Here is a 22,834-nt window from a genome sequence, read left to right as displayed (position 1 = left end):
AAAACAAAATGAAGGAGATGAAAAGAGGTGAGCCTTCTCGCACCCAAGACAGGTACAAAAACACCTTGAGGTACCGTTTGGTACGTGGGACGGGACGGAACAGAGTGGGACGAGGCGTCCGTCCCACATTTGGTGCGCCTAAAATGGGTGGAGCGCATTGTTCCACAAGATGAGTTTTGGGTGAATTTTCGTTTATCCTCACCCTCTGGAACGACTTGTTCCACATCCGTGGAACACAAAATTATAACCTCTCTGTCTCCTTCTTATTCCTCTTTGTTTCCATCCGAGGGCATCTTTGCTCCCTCTCCGTTCCGTCCCGTCCCATTTCGTTCTGTCTCGTCCCGTCCCATCTGCATACCAAACGATACCTGAGGGAACTAGAGCAGAAGATGTACCATTTTCCTGACTCTGATGTGGCTACAATGCTATACCACTTGCTGGAAAAAAAGGTGATTAAGTTACATGAATGCAATCACCCCGAAAAGATGAATCGCGTTAACGATCCTAGGTACTGCAAATACCATCGTATCGTAAATCATCCAATTGGCAAGTGCTTCGTCCTTAAGGAGCTTATCATGAAACTGGCACAACAAGGGCTAATCAAACTCAACCTGGAAGACACGACCGTAACACATACTACTACGATCGTGTTTGGATCCTTTGATCTCATGCCTCTCCAAGTGACACATAACCACTCATGTCCATGCTCAAACTACATGACACCTTTTACACAACCATCACTGGGGGCAAGCGACCAAAATCAACTGCATGCTCGTGGATGGTGGGTCGGCCATAAACATCATGCCAAAGTCAAGAATAACCACAATTGACCTCAAGGTGGATGAACTATCCCGAAGCCGCCTCCTAATCCAAGGTTTTAACCAAGAAGGACAAAAAGTGATGGGCATGATCCGAGTAGAGATGACCATTGGAAAACTTAAAACAAGCACGTTATTCCACGTGATTGATGCAAGAACTTCTTACAGCTTACTCTTAGGAAGGCTTTGGATCCACGAGAATAGAGTAGTGTCATCCACCCTCCACCAATGCTTACAGTTCTACCGAGAAAGGGTGAAGGTGATACAAAGTGACACCAAGCCATTCATTGAAGCTGAATCATACATTACGGACACCAAGTACTATATGGATGAAGAAATGGTGACCGAAGCTCTTCCAAAGGAGATCAAATCCATAGGCAAAGCAGCACCTAAGAAATAGGAATGGCAAGCCATGCCCAAGAAGCAAGAAGGGGAAGCCGTGCCATTTTCAAACAAAGATGATGATGAGCCTGCTAAACCCACAACAACCAAAGGGAGTGTGACGCCCTCAAAATGACCAAACACACCCGTCTTCTGATACATCCCGACGTAGAGAAGAAAGAAGGGGCAATCCCCGTTCGAAACTGGAACAAGCAAAGCTAACACACGGCTACACAAAGACGATGTGAAGTTGCTCAAGACAAATGTAGTTTTACCTCTAACACAGCTAGGTGACGATAAAGTTTGAAAACCATCGCAAGGTTTCGTAAAACCTCTACCAAAGAGGGCGGAACCAAGCTCTCTTCTAACCAAGAGGACCGAAGAAGGTTTGCACCCAAACGCCTACAAATTCATGTCAAAGGCTGGGTACGATTGTGCCTCCCCTTCAACTCTTGGAAAGAATTTCAAACACTGTCAACGACAAAGAATGTGACCTCACCAAGACTTAAAACAAGTTGAATGAGCATGGTTACGGAGTTGACAACAACAAAGCTGGACTTGGCTTCGCACCAAATACGCCCATGAAGATTTCAAGAAAAGCAAAAAATGCTAGCGGTCAACACCTCAAAGCTCTGTGTTCAAAAGGTTGTCAAAACCTAAGAAGCAAATCGACATTGCTAGCTCTCTTCCATGACAGTCGGCCTTGGAAAGACTTGAAGAAACCAAGAAGCCTTTTAGAAAGAGGAAGACGACGCCAAAGGAAGAAACGCTTAACAATCTAGCAGAAAAAGACGACGTTCCAAGCTCGATTCCTTCAAGGATAAAGCACCAAGCAACCTTGAAGTCGACACAAAAAGCCAACGGAAGGTAAAGAGATGCACCACCGTTTACACCGGCCAATCTTCAAGCCAACAAGCCCTAGGGGACGGCATTGAAGAAGAGGTCCAAAATGTCGTCCATATCACGATCTAAAAAGACAAATAAGATGAAATGCCCGAAAAGGACGTCACTGCTGCGCCACCACATCTCAATGATGGGGGGCAAGCCATAGTAGATGATCTCAAGGAGTTTAACTTACGCACAAATGAGGAGCCGAAGCCTATCTTTGTAAGTGTACTGCTAAGTGCGAACAAGAACGAGGAGTACTACCAACTGCTATTGGAGTACAAAGATGTCTTTGCTTAGACCTACAAAAAAATGCTCAGCCTTAACCCTACCATTGTCATGCATCATCTTGCAGCCAAGCCCGGAACACGACCGATAAAGCAAACTCAAAGAGGCTATCGATCTGAGCTCATCCCATAAATTGAAGCTAAGATTGACAAGCTAATCGAAGCAGGCTTCATTCGAAAGGTGCAATACCTTAAGTGAATCTCCAACATCATCATTATCCTTAAGAAATCTGGACAAATACGTGTTTACATAGACTTCCGAGACTTTAACGATGCTTACCCAAATGATGACTTTCCTTTGCCAATCATCAAAATCATGGCGAAAGCGACCACTGGCCAGGAGGAACTATCATTCATGGAGGGCTCCTCTGGGTACAATAAAGTTCACATGGCTCCAGAAAACGAGGAACTAACAGCCTTCCGCACTCCAAAAGGTATTTACTGCTACAAGGTAATGCCCTTCGGCTTGACAAACGTTGGGGCTACATATCAACATGCAATGTAAAAGATCTTCAATGACATGCTACACAAAAAACGTAGAGTTTTACGTAGACAACGTGGTTGTCAAGACCAAGAAGAGATCCGATCACTTGAAGGATTTACGAATGGTGTTCAACAAACTACAACACTACAACCTCAAGATGAACCTGTTGAATTGTGCATTTGGCATCACCTCTGGGAAGTTCCCCGACTTTATTGTCAAGCATCGTGGCATTGAAGTAAACCAATAAAAGATTAAGGCCATTCAAAGCATGCCCGAGCCAAGGAATATACACGAGCTGAAAAGTTTACAAGGGCGGCTAGCCTTCATCAGACGCTCTCACTGGTGCCGAGCTCTACTACTACAATAAAATACTTTACCAAAAGGAAATAGCACTCTACTACCTAAGTAGAACTCTCACTGGTGTCGAGCTCAACTACTCACCGATCGAGAAGATGTACCTTGCCCTAGTCTTTGCCGTCCAAAAGCTAAGACACTATATGCATGCCTACACCATCCACTTGGTTGCTAAAGCCGACCCAGTCAAATATGTCATGTCTAAGCCAGTTTTGATAGAGCGACTAGCTAAATGGGCATTACTTCTCAATCAGTATAAGATCATTAACATCTCAGCTAAAGCCGTCAAGGGACACGTGCTAGCAAACTTCCTTGCCAATCATCCAATATCAGCTAATTGGAAAATCTCAAATGACTTGCTTGACGAGGAGGTGTTCTACATTGACATCTTCCTGACATAGACTATGTTCTTCGACGGATCCACATAAGCAGACGGAGCGGGGGCAGGAGTTGTGTTCATGTCACCACAAACACAAGTGCTACCCTATTCCTTCAGACTAAGCAAACTATGTTCCAACAACGTTGCTGAGTACCAATCATTGATTATTGGACTCCAAATGGCGATCGACATGGAAATCACAACACTAGAAGTGTATGGCGACTCCAGGCTCATAATCAATCAACTATTAACTTAATATGAAGTAAAGAAGATGATCTCGTCCCATATTTCCAGCTAGAAACTCAATTGCTACAAAAGTTCGAGTATAGCGCTAGGAGACGATGAAGCTGTAGACGTGCCATTTTGCCAAAGATGGGTGATCCCACTCGTCATTGAAATGTTACTAGATGACATAAACGTCATCTCAGTACTTTTAGTAAACACTAAAGAATGGAGACAGCTGCTGATCAACTACTTGGAGCATGGAAAGCTTCTGGATGATCCTAGACATTGCTCTAAAATACGTTGATGAGCACCTCACTTTCTCTACTACAAAGGAACACTCTACTGATGCTCTTTTGAAAGATTACTTCTAAGATGCCTAGGTAAGGAAGAAGCAAATCAAGCCATGGAAGAAGCACACTCAGGCGTATGTGGAGCGTATCAATCTGGACCAAAGCGACACTTCTAGCTCAAAAGAATGGGCTACTACTGGCCAAGCATGGTGAAGGATTGCCTGGAATATGCCAAGAGGTGCCAAGCCTGCCAATTCCACGCCAACTTCATACATCAACCGCCTGAGCCATTACACCCTACGGTTGCTTCATGGTCATTAGATGCATGGGGATTAGACGTCGTGGGACTAATCACACCAAAATCATCTGCAAGAGAAGCCTACATCCTAGCTGCAACTGGCTACTTCTCCAAGTGCCTGAAGTCGTACCCCTAAGGGAAGTCAAGAAGGAAATTTTTGTCCATTTCATCAAGGAGCATATCATCCACATATACGGTTTTCCTTGCTACATCATCATCGACAACAAAAAATAGTTCTCTAATCAACTAATGGACGAGCTCTGCGAGAAATACAAGTCAAAGCGTAAGTCTTCTATGTAACATGTTCTGGCCAACGGTCTTACGAAATCATTCAACAAAACGATGTGCAACCTCCTAAAGAAGGTAATCGGCCGAACAAAGAGAGACTGGCACGAAAGAATAAACAAAGCACTTTAGGCATATAGGACGACACATAGGACTCCTACCCATGATACGCCTTATGCTCTCATATATGGCGAGGAAGTTGTCCTGCCTTTCGAAAGTCAAATCCCCTCACTAAGGATGACTATACAAGAAGGCTTGATTGAAGAGGAAAACACAAAGTTACGACTTCAAGAGCTGGAAGCACTCGACGAAAAGAGGCTCGAAGCTTAACAACACTTGGAATACTACAAAGCACAGCTATCCAAGGCATTCAACAAGAAGGTTCACCCAAGGTCTTTTCAAATTGGAGATCTTGTCTTGGAATTACGAAGGCCTATCATCACAACTCACAATTCAAAAAGCAAGTTCACATCAAAGTGGGATGGACCTTACGCAATACAAGAGGTCTACACTAATTGTGCCTACTTAATCATGGCGGAAGATGGCTTAAAGATCGGTCCCATAAATGGCAGATTCTTGAAGCATTACTACCCCTGAACAAAACAAGCAATGTTCCTCCTCTACATGAGCCTACACTGCACATGGTATAACGCTCCTAGTTTGCATGAGCTTAAAAGGTGACACACAAAGCTTCTTACCTGCACGAGCCTAAACTGCACACAGCAACAATGCTCCTTGTTCGCACAAGCTTAAAAGGTGACACCTAATGCTCATTGTTTGCACAAGCTTAAAAGCTGACACCCAACGCTCCTAGCCCATAAGAGCATAAACTATGTACGACAAAAGAAAATCAAAATCATCATCAAAATCACCACCAAAACCTTAAAAAAAATCCATCACTCCTTTGAACTACTTCATGACTTGATCCCTCCTCAATTAAGGGTAGGTAGGCAACTTGAAACTTCAAAACTTCAAGTACAGTCACATCATCAACAAAAACACAAACACTTTGAAGAATAAAGAGCAAATTCAAAATGTAAACATTTTATTTCTTTAAAGGAAGAATTTGGCTACAAAGCCTTATTACAAAAAGAGCAAAAAACAAAGAAGGCTTAAAGTAAAAAAAATGGAAGATACTACTTAAAAGTTATGTCCCTAAAACTACGGCAATGATCTTCAAGCAAGCCTTCCAAAGTCTTCAAAGTCTCTACATTTATGGGAGGCAAGGTGGGCACTTCCATAGCCACGCCTTTCTCTTGCTCTAGGCTTGAAATCTCGTTTTGATGTTGAGAAAGTGTAGCTTCCTACTTCGAGAGAACACCTTGAAGTCGTGATGCTTCGATTTCCAACTGCTCTCACTCATGCGCCAACGCTTCTAAACTCGCCTGGACAGAAGCCAAAGAAGTCTTTGTGGCTTAATAACCTTCCAAAGTGAATTGCTATGAAGATTGAGCTTGGGCAATTGATAAGCCTATTACCGCAAGTTGCTGAACTCTAACCTCTGGATTCAACTTCTTCGAGGAAACAACATGCAAACAAGAATACTCAGTTGAGGTAGCCATAAGCTCGGCAATCTTGACTCTCAAGAGTGAGGAATCAACGTTAAGGTTGCTAATCGTAGAAATAAGCTTCGATAAGTCCTCTTTGAGTAACGCAAGGTCCTTCAATGGGCACTTTGAAATCCTCTTCTCAATATGGCTCTTGATATCCATAGCTACGTGAAGGTTGATACGATGGATAAGCTGCTCAGTGCCACTAAGATTTGACCCTCTAAGAGAGATCTCGAAGCTAGCTGGTAAAAGTGTTGGATGCATGACGGGCTCTTGCATACCTTCACCTACACACAGCAAACTTAGGCAACTTGGCAGATTTTGGAACAAGCTCTGCACCCGGTGGATCCCCAATCTCCTTGTTTGTAGGTAGATTGCCTTCAAATAGCATCTCCATAAAGGAATGAACACCCATGTTTGCCAAGTCAAAAGAACAAGAGGGCCCAGCCTAAACAAGACATAAAACTGAGGAGGCCTAAACATTTTCTTCTTCTTATGACAAAAATCAATGAAAGCAATGAAAGCTAAACCAAAAGCTAAACCAATGAAAGCAGAAAAAAATCACAAGAAATAAGGAAATACATACATCTTTCTCAAGTAACACATGGCCATCAAACTGAGGAGGCCTAAACATTTTCTTCTTCTTATGACAAAAATTAATGTCGCTGTCATCCAGAGTACCTTCATGCGGTCACTTGTTCAAAACTTGTTGACGCTGCCGCAAAATAAGTTTATCTTCGTGCTAGTCAACTTCGTCACCAGTCTCTTCAGAAGCATCCAAATGTTAAGAAGACAAGCACGGGCGTTGATGAGCTAAAGTTGTAGGTCCATTTTGCAAATGAGCTTCACTCATTCAATCAAAAGGTGCCAGCTACATAGGAACCGCAGAATAACCCTCTCTCGATGCATCATTGAGTGAATGAGAAAAATTGGTGCAACTTGTTGTCCCCATTTCTTCATCGTGTACCTTTGACCATCAACCTATGTAGGCACGGGTCACTAGATTACTCTTGAACTCATCCTTGGCTAGCAGGATGATAGAAGCATTTGTGCATACACGGGTACAAGACTCCCAATGCATAAACACGGCTTGCAAGGATTTCAACTGTGTGTCTTCCTTCAGCTTGCCTGGCACATGTTGGACAAAGCCAAATTGCCTACTGAAATAGTGAAGACTATACGGTTGAACAATACATTGGTCTCCTTGCCACAAAGAAACATACCCAGAGCGAAAACTTGTAAGATAAGACAAGTATGAGAAATGAAGGTGTGAATCATCTATGAGGCCTCACCGCGCCAAGCCAACCCTTGCCAAATGATCCATTCTCAAACCTTCACAGCTTATAAATAACACTTACGCTTGCAAATCATCAAGGCTCTTTGTAGAAAGCACGTTAGAGTACTTTGTCATCAAAGGCCCTAACTTGTCTAAAGTCGACGAAGAAAAATGAGTGTCAAGTACTCAACGAACCAACCGTACACATAATGGTAGGGAAGTACAACAGCACGATCTTCGATGTTCATCGAGTTTGAAACAACACTTAAGCTATTATAAATATTGGCTAAAACTGGAATAACAAGGCTGAAAGATTCACTTGCAACCATCTTGCTATCCACTTTGAAGACTTCGGGACGGATAAAGTTGATGTCGTCTTTGAGGAAAACAAACTTACAAAGCCAACAAGCTAAGAAAGCAGCTAGGTAAGATTCTTCCACGTGCTCTGATGCTACGCTAAGATCCTCAAACGCTTTCAACTCAGTAGGGGCACGACATCTAGCTGAACCAATGGCACCTGACGGGTCTGAGTCTCATTTTGGCTTAGTGGTCTTATTGCGGCCACTTTTCTTCGAAGGCTTTTGTACTTCATGGCATCTTAATACCAAAACCAATCCATGAAGAAATCTTCATGCCAGACTTACCCTGAGCCTCCTGGGAAAGCTTATGATATCCCCAAAACAAATAGTGGCAACTCGCAGGCAATCCTCGACTATTGCAATGAGAAAATTTCTCCACTCTAGGAACAACCTTGTCGTAAAACTTACCTTGGATCGGCAAGCCTCTTATCTTGGGGAGATCCCAAAGTAAAATCGACATCTCCTCTTGAGCCATGTGAAGTATGTTGGTCGCTAAACACCAATGCTCAAAGAACGCACGAAGGATGAAAGGATGACGATCATAACTAAACAAAGATGTGTACATGAAGTGATAAAGGCCCACGTTGGTAGGCACATCTTTGGATAGGCTCAAGACATCTTCAAGCCACTCCCAATAAAACTCAATAAAGACAGCTTCTCTAGTAGTTGACAAGATGCCATTCCAAGTCATAGCTCTACTACAGATGCGATCACCAAGAAGCTCAAACGAGACCGGTGAATTGTCATGAACATGGTGCGAATGATTCGAGATAAGAATCCTCTATGTACACGCCTTCTTCTTCGTACTTAGTCAACCAAAATCTGTCACTTCCCAAGATACTTCAGAAGACCACGACTTGATATGCATCGAGTTGTCTTTCGCAGGAAGAACAAGCACTTTAAGGCCAGTGGATTGACTCCCAGAAGCAGTTTAGAAGGGAGTGTTGGAAGCTAAACAGCTTCTGAAGTCGAGGGATCAAAGGCAGCAAGGAACTCCCAAGCTTGGATTCGGTCTGAATCGAAGAAGAAAGAAGAAATGAATGGTTTTAGTCTCTAACAGTTAGTTTCAATTTGAATGTATGTGTGAGTGCGTGAGTGACAAGTGTACACTCCAGATTAAATCACTTAAACCCAAATGAAGGGGTAGGATTAAATCTGGAGAAGTAAGGTAGAAATACTTGTTTAAGTCTCTTGTCAATCACTCTCTAAAAAAGAGTATGGGTTATGGCAATGCACCATACCCTTCAATCACTCATCTACTTAATGAAATTATGGCTGCTGCATTTTGCACAGCCTTGAAACCGTCAGTACCAACTCCAAGTTCTCTGCTATTCTTGTTGGATATAAGTCAACAATCTGTGATTTAAATATATATGCTAATAAACAATAAATGTAATAGGAATTAACAAAATATAAACTAGAATACGAATTATAAAAACAAACAACTTGAAGATCGAGGCTTGCGTACCGCAATGTCCTTGAAACAGAAATTTCGTCCCTACTCAGTGCTTGTAGTTCTACGGACGTCTGCTTCACCAGGATTCAACGATCTAAGTCATAAATTCCAGCACCGGAAAATTGACTTATGGCGAATATTAATGTGGTTCTCTCAGAAAAGATGTTTATGATTGCAGGAGAAGATTTATGGTTTTTCTATATTCTAAATGTCATGCAGATGGATGTATATATAATGTGATTATACCTGTTCGCAACAGGTATGAGGAATGGATGCATCTGTTGGGAGACAACTGCTGAAAAGGGTGTTTTTGTTTCTGCGTTTTCACACTTCAAACTTCATCTGAAAAGATGAGTCTGTTGGTAAAAATAATTAATTAATTAATTTAAATTCGAAATTAAAAATAATTAATTAATTTAATTATTAGAGCCCATCTTTTGACAATTAAATATATATTAATTATATATTAATTATATATTAATTACCAATTAATTAGTACACCCCAAAGCCCAACCCCAAAGGTGAGCCCAATTTTAGTCTCCAGGCCTATTATTCCAATCACTTTCTATAAAGGACAAAGCCTTATAAAGTGAGAAAATCTTTTGGGAATGGCCAATGTGGGACAAAGAAATTTCTACTCAAACTATTCAAATTTCCAACAATACCCCACATTTGAGTTGAAATTTCATTCAAACTCCAACAATTCTAATTCTAAGAAACCCATCCAAAACAATCCATCAAAACACCTAAACAAACAAACTTCATCAAATATATGGCTTTTATGATGAGTGTAAACAAAGATTCAATGTCAGACTTTGGAAAGAGTTTACAGATTGTTTCAACTGCCTTCCCGTGGCAGCTCTCCTTGAAGACAAAGTACTCTGCATGCATGGTGGACTATCACCCGAGTTAAACAATTTAAATCAGATCAACACTTTAAAGCGACCTACTGATGTCCCAGATAGTGGTTTGCTATGTGATCTCCAGTGGTCCGATCCTAGCAAAGACATTGAAGGTTGGGGACCAAATGATAGGGGAATTTCCTTTACCTTCGGTGCTGGTAGGGTAACAGAGTTTCTTCAGAAGCACGATCTAGATTTGATTTGTCGAGCTCACCAGGTCTGAAATATCTTTTCATTTCAGAATTTTCCAATACCATATGATAGGGATGTTGGTATATGGTCCAGCCCATGATCAATGTTCTAGATTATTCTAGTAAGCAAGAGATGAGGCTGGAGCTTGCTAGACAATTCTAGCATGTTATTAAGTTGATGGAAGAAGCTAGAGAGTACTAGCTTCCTTGGTTGCAAATGGAAAGATCTAGAAGCTACAAGTATGTGGCTAGTCTAGATTTTTCTATACTAAGAGGTTTGAAGAATGAACTAGAAACTAGTAGAATGCCAAGCCCTCACCTATAAATATGGGTGTGATGTAACCAATAGAGAACCAAGAGTGAGTAGCAAAGGATCAAGTCCAAAGCTAGAGTTCCACTCCAAGAGTGAGAGTGAGAGTGTTCCACTACACATTGTGTGAGTGAAGTTTAGAGTGATAGAAAGTGTGTGTTATACTTTCTTGTATCCATCAAGCCTTGTCTTTGGCTTGGTAAGACTACTCTTGTTGTATTCATCTTTTTCATATAGTGAAGATTCCTTGTTTGGTGGACGTAGGCATAAATTGCCGAACCACATAAATTCTTGGCGTCCATTTTCTACTTTACCTTGTGCATTCTCTATCTTGTAGTACCGACATCCCTAACAAGTGGTATCAGAGCCAGGTTGGCTCGTACTGCGAGATGGAAGGAAGTGGCACTATGATCAAACTCACCAACTCCAATTGGGTAACATGGAAGCCAAGGATGGAGGACATTCTCTATTGCAAGGATCTGCATGAGCCAATTGAAGGAGATGCCGCTAAGCCAGAGAGCATGTCCGATGCCGAGTGGAAGAAGATGAATCGCAAGGCTATTGGCACAATTAGACAATGGGTGGACGATAGTGTTTTTCACCATGTGTCTAATGAAACCAATGCTCGCGAGTTTTGGACGAAGCTTGAGTCCTTGTTCGAGAAGAAGACCCCAGCCAAGAAAGCCTTCTTGATCAAAGAGCTCATCAATGTGAAGTACAAGGATGGTTTAAGTGTAGCAGAACACTTGAACAATTTCCAGAATATCATCAACCAGTTGGCTACTATGAAAATGACGATCGAGGACGAGCTACAAGCGCTCTTGTTACTTGGATCCTTGCCAGACAGTTGGGAGACCTTTGTGGTGAGTATAAGTAACTCTGCTTCTAATGGTGTTCTTACTCTTGATAATGTTAAAAATAGCATGCTCAATGAAGAAACAAGGAGAAAGACTTCTGGCACAGATAGCAGCCAAGTATTTGTCACAAAGAACCGCGGAAGAAGCACGAGTAGAGGGCCTAGAGGTCATGGCAGGAGTCCTAGCCGATCCAAGTCAAGGTTCAGGGGTGCATGCCACCATTGTGGCAAAGAAGGCCATATGAAGAAAAATTGTCGAGTTTGGAAGAGAGAGCAAAGGGAAGGAAACAATCAGAAGAAAGATGATACTGGCAATACCACCGCTGTCATATGTGGTGATGTACCAGAAATATTGTCTGTTGGTGAATGTCTGCATATGGGCAACTCTGACAGAGACATTGAATGGATCTTTGATAATGGAGCTTCCTTCCATGCTACGTCCAAACGGGAGTTCTTCAGTACATACAAAGAAGGTGACTTTGGCATAGTGAAGATGGGGAATGAAAGCTATTCCAAAATTCTTGGAATTGGTGATATCTGCTTAAGAACTAATCTCGGCTGCCAATTGATGTTGAAAGATGTGAGACATATTCCTGATATACGTCTCAATCTGATATCCATCGGTACCCTTGATCGACAAGGATATTATCACCATATTGGCGAAGGAAAATTGAAGCTTACTAAAGGCTTAATGGTGGTAGCAAGAGCACGACTTTGTTGTACGTTGTACCGGTCAAATGCCAAGGTTTTGAAAGGTGAGTTGAATGCTGTGGAAGACTCATCTCTAGACTTGTGGCATAAGAGGCTAGGCCACATGAGCGAGAAAGGCCTACAAGTTTTGGCAAAGAAGTCTCATATTCCCTTTGCCAAAGGTACGTCGTTAAACTCTTGTGAGCATTGTTTATTCGGAAAACAAAGAAGAGTTAGTTTTTCTGTTCCATCTACAAAGAAAGGAAACTTGTTAGATCTTGTTTATTCAGATGTGTGTGGTCCCATGGAAGTCGAGTCACTTGGAAGAAATAAATATTTTGTTACTTATATTGATGATGCTTCACGAAGGGTGTGGGTGTATTTGTTGAAATCCAAAGACCAGGTGTTTCAGACATTCCAGGAGTTCCATGCCATGGTGGAGAGGGAAACTGGGAAACCTCTCAAGTGCCTTCGTAGCGACAACGGCGGCGAGTACACATCTCACCAGTTTAGAGAGTATTGTGTAAAACATGGCATACGTCATGAGAAGACAGTTCCTGGAACTCCACAACATAACGGTGTTGCTGAAAGAATGAACCGAACCATCATGGAGAAAGTCAGGTGTATGTTGAGGACTGCAAAGTTATCTAAGCAGTTCTGGGGTGAAGCTGTAAGGACAGCCTGCTATTTGATCAACCGATCTCCATCAGTACCATTAGGTCTTGATGTTCCAGAGAGAGTATGGACTGGTAATGATGTGTCTTACTCTCATCTGAAGGTGTTTGGTTGCAAAGCTTTTGTGCATGTGCTCAAAGAGCAGAGATCGAAGTTAGACTACAAAGCTACACCGTGCATCTTTCTTGGTTATGGCGGTGAAGATTTTGGTTACAGATTATGGGACCCATACCAGAAGAAGTTTATCCGAAGTAGAGACGTGGTCTTTTATGAAGATCAAACAATTGGGGATTCGGATAAAGAGGCACAACCAGATGGTGCAGTCAGAGGAGTTGATCCATTAGCTTCAGATGAAGAAAGTCACGATGACATCCCTGAAGCAACTGTCAATGAAGTGCCTGCAGAATCAGATAATGCTGATCAAGAGGAGCCTGATCAAGATGTGCCAGACCATGAGATTGCTGATCAGGGGGAGCCTAGTCAAGAAGAGCAGATTCAAGGAGAATCCAATCAGGGGGAGCCTCTAGCCCCGCAAGAGAATGAAGATCAGGTCAGAAGATCCAGCAGAAGTCGAAGACCGTCTACCAAGTATTCTTCATCAGAGTATATCATGTTGACTAATTATGGAGAGCCTGAAACTTATGAGGAGGCCAGAGCTCATAACGACAGTGATAAATGGATGAAGGCAATGGAGTCAGAGATGGATTCCTTATTAAAGAATAATACCTATGAGCTGGTGGAGCTTCCAAAGGGCAGGAAAGCATTGAAAAACAAGTGGGTGTTCAAATTGAAAAGAGACGACAACATGACAAGGTACAAGGCTCGTTTGGTTGTCAAAGGTTTTGGTCAAAAGAAAGGAGTTGACTTTGATGAGATTTTCTCACCGGTGGTGAAGATGACTTCCATTCGAGTTATCCTTGGTATGGCAGCAAGCATGGATCTTGAGCTCGAGCAGTTAGACGTTAAAACTGCATTTCTCCACGGTAACTTAGAAGAGAAGATATATATGGAGCAACCCAAAGGCTTTGAAGTCAAGGGTAAAGAAACTTTGGTGTGCAAGCTCAAGAAAAGTTTATATGGTCTTAAGCAGGCTCCGAGACAGTGGAATAAGAAGTTCAACTCATTCATGGTGAGTAATGGGTACAAGAGAACTCATGCTGACTCTTGTGTCTATATCAAACAATTTTCTGGAGGTACATTCATCATCTTATTGCTTTATGTTGATGACATGTTGATTGTCGGACAAGATGCTTCTATGATTAAAAAGCTCAAAGAAGAGTTATCTAAGTCCTTTGACATGAAGGACTTAGGGCCAGCCAAGCAGATTTTGGGCATGGAGATAATTCGTGACAGAAAATCCAAGAAGTTGTGGCTGTCACAAGAAAAGTATGTTGAACGGGTGCTTGAAAGGTTCAACATGAAAGCAGCCAAACCGGTAAGCTCACCTTTAGCCAATCATATCAAGTTGAGCAAAGAGTCGTGTCCAAAAACATATGAAGAAAAGGAGAAAATGGCAGTTGTTCCCTACTCTTCAGCAGTAGGAAGTATCATGTATGCAATGGTGTGCACACGGCCAGATATTGCTCATGCAGTAGGTGTGGTGAGCAGGTTTCTCTCTAATCCAGGGAAGGACCACTGGGAAGCTGTTAAGTGGATTCTCAGATATTTGAAGGGGACTTCTAAGATGTGCTTGTGCTTTGGCGGTTCCAAACCAATCTTGGAAGGATTTACAGATGCTGACATGGGAGGTGACCTGGATGGTAGAAAATCTACGTCTGGGTACTTGTTTACTTTTGCAGGGGGAGCCGTGTCTTGGCAATCCAAGTTACAAAAGTGCATTGCTTTGTCCACAACCGAAGCTGAATACATAGCCGCTACAGAAGCATGCAAGGAGTTGTTGTGGCTGAAGCGGTTTCTCCAAGAGTTGGGTTTGAAGCAAAGTGATTATGGCGTTTATTGTGATAGTCAGAGTGCTCTGGATTTGAGCAAGAACACTACATATCATTCACGCACTAAGCACATTGATATTCGTTATCACTGGATTAGAGACGCTATCGAGAACAAGTTGCTACAGCTGAAGAAGATTCATACCGATAATAATTCTTCAGACATGTTGACAAAGGTAGTCACAAAATCAAAGTTGGAATTCTGCATTAAGGCTGCTGGGATGAACTCCAGGTAACTTGGAGTCATGATCGGAATTCCTCCCTCATGGACTGGAGGGGGAGATTGTTGGTATATGGTCCAGCCCATGATCAATGTTCTAGATTATTCTAGTAAGCAAGAGATGAGGCTGGAGCTTGCTAGACAATTCTAGCATGTTATTAAGTTGATGGAAGAAGCTAGAGAGTACTAGCTTCCTTGGTTGCAAATGGAAAGATCTAGAAGCTACAAGTATGTGGCTAGTCTAGATTTTTCTATACTAAGAGGTTTGAAGAATGAACTAGAAACTAGTAGAATGCCAAGCCCTCACCTATAAATATGGGTGTGATGTAACCAATAGAGAACCAAGAGTGAGTAGCAAAGGATCAAGTCCAAAGCTAGAGTTCCACTCCAAGAGTGAGAGTGAGAGTGTTCCACTACACATTGTGTGAGTGAAGTTTAGAGTGATAGAAAGTGTGTGTTATACTTTCTTGTATCCATCAAGCCTTGTCTTTGGCTTGGTAAGACTACTCTTGTTGTATTCATCTTTTTCATATAGTGAAGATTCCTTGTTTGGTGGACGTAGGCATAAATTGCCGAACCACATAAATTCTTGGCGTCCATTTTCTACTTTACCTTGTGCATTCTCTATCTTGTAGTACCGACATCCCTAACAAGGGATTGGCTCATCACCATACAACCAAGAACTCCTTCCACTTATTAGATATTATTTATATTTGCAGGTTGTCAAAGATGGATATGAGTTCTTTGCGGATAAGAAACTCGTGACAATATTTTCAGCACCTAATTACTGTGGTGAGTTTGACAATGATGGGGCAATGATGAGTGTCGATGAGTCTCTCAAGCGCTTTTTCAAGAAATTTAAGCCTTATAAGAAGCCAAGTTAGCTTTAGGAGTAGTGTTAGGTTGATATGATAGGTATATTTTGTATCTCTTTTACCTATTAATTTAGTCATGGTTTGATATAAAACAGTTGGATTTGATGTATTTTGTGTGAATTTTATAGAAGTTATTTTTTCGGAGAAAACTGGATTTTTAGAAGAATTACAAGGAATGCACGAAAGAATAACGAAGTAGACTGATGCTATGTGAGAGTGGTGCTGGAATTTGGGCTTTATCAAATTAAGTCCAATTTGGGCTTCATAAAAACTGGCGTTGGACTATTCCAAGGAGGGGAAGGTTTTTAATCCCCTTATCAAGAAGGTTGCGGGAAAGGAAAAGAGGAGGGGGGATTTTAAGGGAAAAGGAGGGCAGATTAAAAGAAGAGGAATCCAGCAGCCGCAAGGGAGTGGGAGACAAAAAAAAAAAAAACAAAGAACACAGCGCAGACACATACATAAGCCGAGAGAAAGAAGAAGCAATTGGAGAATTCTAGCTTTGCTGTGGAGTGGAGAATGGAATTTCAGTTGTTTCCTTCTTTGTTTTCGAATTCTAGCGTGGTGTATTTTAATTCAATCATGAACTAAGTCCTTTTGCTAGGATTAGGGTGTACTCTTATCATGAACATCTAATTCTTATTATTTCATATTGATCTCGGTTGTTTCCATGTTGAGTAATTGTTATTGTGCTTTATCGTTATCAAATAACTGGCCATTATTTGTGTGAAGAACTAAATTGGGACTGACAGGTTGAGTTTAGTAGATTGCTTCTCATAACAATTACCATGAATTACATAATTGAGTAGACATACTGGTTATGACTTGTGTAGTATTGTGAAATTATCCATTTAGCGTAAAGGGTTTCAATTATCTACTTTTGTGGCTAGACATAGCATGGGTAGATAGTTAGAAACACAGTTAGTATATTCTGAAAGGAAATATTGACGAATCAAGGGATAATTGCTAGCAACATGGGAATAATTTGAGTTTAATATGAATAACGGGATTAGATGGGATTGAGAACGAGGAACCTGATGTCCTAGTGCTTCAATATATTAATTTTTCATAATTCATTCACTTTTACTTCGTGTTTGTTCAATTGATATTTTCACTTTCGTTTGGGTTCTTTGCATATTTGAATTTGTCATCGTAATCCATCTTTTATTTAAGTTTAGTTTGAAGTCAATCTCAATAGTAAATTTAGGTTAATCCGATCCTTGTTTGAACGACACTCTACTTATCACTATATTACTTGGACGATATTGTACACTTGCAATTATCAACAACAAGTTTTTGGCGGAGCACACAAAAGGATAGGGAATAGGCCTTTTAGCGGTGGAAAACATGCATAGCCTAACATCGTTTCTATAGTTCCGTCTAACCCAATGGCAAGAATACCCAACATATATTAAAGTTCTTTTGTACCCAATGCAAATTAATTTTAATGAGATCATGAAAATTAAAGAAAGAAATTGGAAAGTGTTTAAGAGTAGAAACAAATTAACCCTCTCAAGAAAAGCTTAGGCACAACAACTCACATGGGTAGTCTCCACTATTTCTCCACATCATCCAAACATGGACAGTTTGTCCACCAAAGTACTTGAGACATGGCAAAATGAATGGTAAAAAGAATGTGATGCAAAAACCTTCTAGGCAACCCTTTAGCAAAGGAAGAATTCTTAGCAAGACATATACATCGTCATTAATAGAATAAAGTGATAACCTTAACACCTTTGTTTTTTTTTTAGTAAAGCGTTTGTGGGTAGCATAACTGGTAAACCCTCAGGAGACACAACTCCTCCGACTAGGGACACCTAGGGGTTTAAAGGCTTGTTGCACATGCTCAGTGCAATCGTTTCGCCAACGAAAGTGGGCTTAATTAGGTTTTTGTTTTTAGTTAATTTTATTTGTTTTTCAAGTAGAGCTGCAGGTCAGCCGGTACTCCATTGAAAGTCAAGGTACCATTCATCTCACCCTATGTACGAACCTCTACTTTGTAGTAAATAACCATCGTAACATTTTATATTTTTGTATTTGTTGGAAACAGATGAAAAAGTAGAGAATTATATAGAAAAATTTCCAACTATCGTCCGTGCTGATTTGAGCCTAGAAAAGCACTGCAAAACAATATATGAACAATGCATTTGAGTTGGTTAGTTGTGGAGTTTTATATATATAAAAGACAGAGGTTACAGGGGTAGAGAAAGATCTAGGAAGACTTTGAAAAAGACTTTAATAAAAAACTTGGATCCAATAGAAAACATGGGATAAACAAGAGATTTTTCAGCATGACCGTCATACGAGGTGGTACACTACATGTCCCTATATAAATGGTGGGTTATGTGTGTTAAAAGATTAATAACTTAGGAATTAAAAATTTTCACCACTTACATAAAAACACGTGGTGTACCATCCGTGTTTCCATCACAACTAAAAATTTCTTGGGATAAACAAGCCATATATTCTAGGATTTATACAGTTGTCCCCACTTAGTGGGATAAGGCTTTATTATTGTTGGAGTCCCATGCCCTAATTCAACAGTTTTTTGAAAAGCTAATGAGAGCTCCAATCAAATTTTTGTCTGAGTTAAACCTTCTCGTTGTTGGATTTTATTGGTTAAAAAATGTTCTCCGAAGTATCCGAACTTGGTTAAGAGTCCGCACCCAAGAGTTTAGAGCGTACCTCAGTTTATGCTCTTTAATTTTCCTTCTTCCTTGTTATATTGTAGGCTGCATATTTTACTGGATTTTGACATTATGTGCGCTTTATTAACTCTCGCTTTATACATGAAACTTGTCTTCCATTGTTATGATATGCATTTTTCTTTACCTCCAGTCGTTTCTTGGTGCAATGGTGTAAGGTATTGCGATGGGAGATTTCTGAAAAAAGCACCTCCCTTTGTTCGGAAAGACGTAACGTGCCAGGTTACCTGTTTTAAGTCCTCAAATTTCTTTCAATACAAAAACACAAATTCGAAACTTCTTTCAGCTAGAGAGTGCAGAAGATCTTCCCAGGAACATATGCAATGCCCTTGTATGCAGTGGAGACTAGTACTATAAAACCCACTCTATGAAAGAGCAATGGGTAAAAAGTTGGAAAAAGAGTGAGTATTTTCTCTCATTTTTGTGTTTTTGGGTGGGTTGTTTGAGTCTTGATTTTCATGTAAAATAATAGTTGTAAGACTCAGTCGATAGATGAGTACATTAAAATTACTCAAAGAACGAAATAGTGAGTGTCCTTGGAAGGTCTTTTGAGCACTAAATGATAGATGAGGTTATGTTGTGATACATCCACGAATTGTGCTCATGGTAGACTGGGATCTAACACCACATGCACTATAGCTGTTGTGGATTACAAAATGACCACAATCAATGTCCGTTATAAAAGAATTTCCAAAACTAAAAAGAAATAATAAAAAAAAGATATTTATTTTTATTTAATAAATATAATATAATATTTATATACAAGATTCCACATTTACTACAATATAATAATTACATAAAAAAATTCACAATTAAAATCAATGAGCTATCCTAAGAAATATGAAACTATCTATCAAGTATGAAATACTCCATTTACAAACAAATTGTCACTTAAAATACTTCACTTTTCCTTGAAAATACTTCACTTTTCCTTGAATCGTATGAAAAAGATTCGTAATTTAATCACCGCCACTGCCACTGCCCCTTCCTCCTGGTTGAATAATTCACCTAGACACATAAGGAAAAATAAGTTGATCAAACGATTACTTCTAAGAAAACAGATGCTTAACAATTTGGTATATAACACTATAAATCTTGGCTATGCCAATAGACTCATTAAGCTCATGAACGTAAATGATTTGATTCCATGAAAACCTTGACATCTGAATGACATCTTAGAAAAAAGAAGATTGCAATGCAAGATTGATTCCGAGACTGATTGAGAAAAAGCATATTCTCTATCTCTACCACAAAAAATTTCTAAGATTTATGAAGGCAACACCACTTCCTTGCAGCAGCTGCCAACATTAGGATAAAAACAACTGTAAGTTCCATCTCCATGACTTCACCCAACATCTCTGATACATCCTCTTACAATCATGTTAATCATAAGGATAATGAAATTAAGCACTTACATCTTCGAACTGCTACTCCAGCATTATTTGGGCTCCGCTCCTCAATGTAAACTTGCCTTCCAGATAAATGAATTGGAGATGCCTACAAGGAATAGGGAAATACATACTTTCAGGCCATGCACAAATCATCGCTTTATAAAAATAATGGACCAGCAATCTACAACAGCAATGGACCAACAATCCACAGGATACACCCAAAAAAGGAAAACACTACAATCAAAGCTATATTGTATTCTAATATTATGCCCCAAAGACAACATAACCTCCTAATAAAGGTAATTGGCTGAAGAAACAACAGGCCATCAATCCACATTAACAGAAAAAGAATGGAATGATGTTTAATTCTCGATACCGAATCCCATAGAGATTGTCTAATAACTTACCATAGTCAACAAAATATTCAAATAACACTTGGCATTGAAATATTCAAGCATTCATCTGCAACCAAATTACCTTAAAAATGCCACAACACCAAACCCCACACATATTTAAGTATAGAAGTACAAATTACAAGCACAAACCCCCAAAATTATAACAAAGCAAATACAAAGGCAAATAGTTCATCAATGTTGACAATAGTGCAAGTATGGGAACTCTCTAACAATTGAATACCCAAGGACAAATGCAATATGCCTTAAGAATCCGCAATAGATGCATAACTACATATGAGAACTGACAGGACTTTCAACAAATAACAGGAAATTTGCCTGAATCATATGAACATTTTGAAACGAAAGAAAAAAACTTGATCAACAACTTATCACAAAAAAATAAAACCTTGATTGCATTGTGAATGCCAAAAATGTCTTCATATTCAACAAAAGCGTAGCAGACTCCAATTTCCTGCATGCACCAATTTCTACTTTAGCTCTGATCCAGTTCATAGTTTTAGAGACAAACTCACCTTGCCAGCTCTCATCATGTATAATTTGACTGAAGTTTTTAAACTCCTCCTCAATCTCATCTTTAGTAACCGTAGGAGGCAAATTTCTTATATTGGTTGTGCATATATAGCACTTTCAAAGGATAAACAACCAAAACCTAGATTTTGAATTTCTATTAAGAGATTGAACAAAAGAAATTCATATTTTCAAAATTAAACAATTGGTTGGTAGAGAGAGTGAGATTCCAAACCATACAAGAAGAACTTGAATGAAAGGAAAACATATCAGATTTAGAAATCGAAATACTATCAACTCGAAAATTAAGAATCACTAACAACAACTTCAAATTATCGCTACGATTATTCATAATTTTAAAAATTAATTAAAAATAATTAGAGAAATTGAGAAAATTGAGGACCTGGTCATGGCCAATTGAACCATAGGTGGACGACTTCGGCGAAGAGAGTGTAGCACCATTATTGCATTCACTCCCACTATAAATTGTTTATTCCAGTTGAAGCACCTCAGTTTTCGAAGCGACACGGTGGAGTGGAAGGGATGGTCGCCGCTATTGCAGTGAGGCTAAGAAGGAGAGCGCATGGAGGTTGTGATGGGGTTGATTTGTTGGGTTGCTAATGTTGTTGCAGGAGAAGAGTGAGAGGTTTTTGAGTGGGCGACATCGGGAGGGGAAGAAATTGGTGGTCGTGGTGAGGTGAGGAGTCATGGAGGGAGAGAGGCGATGAGTGGAAAGAAGATTAAAAAATGAGAGAGAAGTTTGAGAGAGGGAGGTGAAGTTAGGAAATGAAGGATTTCACTTAAATTTTGAGAATTGCGGGAGTACGGTGAAATTTCAAAGATATGGGAAATTTTTCAATCCCTTCTAATTTTTTTTTTTAAATAATGCGTGTAATTTCACAACATTGAATTTTTTTTATTTACCACGAACATTAAATGTGGTTAAAAACTATATTACCACGATCAAGATCAATGGTGGTTTAATATTTTTACAACGTGTTGATTAAGTATGTGGTATTAAATTGTTTTATTATAACGGGCCACTACTTATCCGTTGTAAAATATTATTATCCACAACGTGCTAACTAAGCCTGTGATACATGTTCACTTTTTATAACAGGCGCATAAAGCCCGTGGTAAATTTGTCTTGGTAGATGAGCTACTGTCTAGTAGTGAGTGTAAAAACATTTGGTAAATTATAATGTAAAGTGATATAATGTATATAATGACAAAAATAGACGTGGGAGTTGTGGTCAATCTACAATGACAACGGTGGTGAAGGCAGTGGTGATGGTGCGGTAGTGGTGATGGTAGCGACAAAGGTGCAGGTATGGTGGTGGAGCCAATAGTGGAATGTGGTGGTTCTGGTGCAAAGATAACAATAGTAGCAGGGGTCGTGGTAGAAATGGTAGTGAAGCCTGTGGTTGTGGTTGTGGTAGCTATGGTGGTGGCTGTGGTTAGGTGGTGGTGGTAGTGGTGGCAGCAACGATGGCAGGGGCAGTAGTGTAATGATAGTGGTGGCAATGGTGGTGGTGGCAGTTACGATTGTGGCAGCAACGACAACGATGGTGGAGGTGATAACAACAATGATGGCAGTACTGGCGGTGGTGGTATAAGTTTAGTGTTTGTAGGGTAGGTAGTGATTGTCATTTTGTTCTCCAAGGGATGAAATGTGTGTATAAGATTAAACAAATGTCATTTTAAAAACTAATAAGGGTATTAAAAGAATTGAAAATATTCATCAAGGGCTCAACTCTGCTTTTATAAATGCAACTTACATGTTACTTTTAAAAGTTGTTGTCTAGACCCTTGCTTTTAAAATAAGG

General features: G+C 40.1%; 1 protein-coding gene across 1 annotated transcript; it reads left to right on the top strand.

Annotated features, from left to right (window-relative positions):
- Window positions 1-10,089: 10,089 nt before the first annotated feature.
- LOC103453475 (serine/threonine-protein phosphatase PP1-like) lies at window positions 10,090-22,624 on the top strand (the record flags this gene model as incomplete). Its single annotated transcript, XM_070811342.1, has 7 exons — window positions 10,090-10,446; window positions 15,837-15,996; window positions 21,508-21,569; window positions 21,641-21,705; window positions 22,129-22,144; window positions 22,247-22,336; window positions 22,448-22,624. Coding segments are annotated over 7 exons (927 nt in total), but the record flags the coding sequence as incomplete, so codon positions are not given.
- Window positions 22,625-22,834: the final 210 nt, after the last annotated feature.

This window comes from Malus domestica, chromosome 13, assembly GCF_042453785.1.
Source record: "Malus domestica chromosome 13, GDT2T_hap1".
Classification (NCBI taxonomy): domain Eukaryota; kingdom Viridiplantae; phylum Streptophyta; class Magnoliopsida; order Rosales; family Rosaceae; genus Malus; species Malus domestica.
Note: the sequence above shows the minus strand (reverse complement) of the source record. Positions and strands in the feature narration are given on the sequence as shown.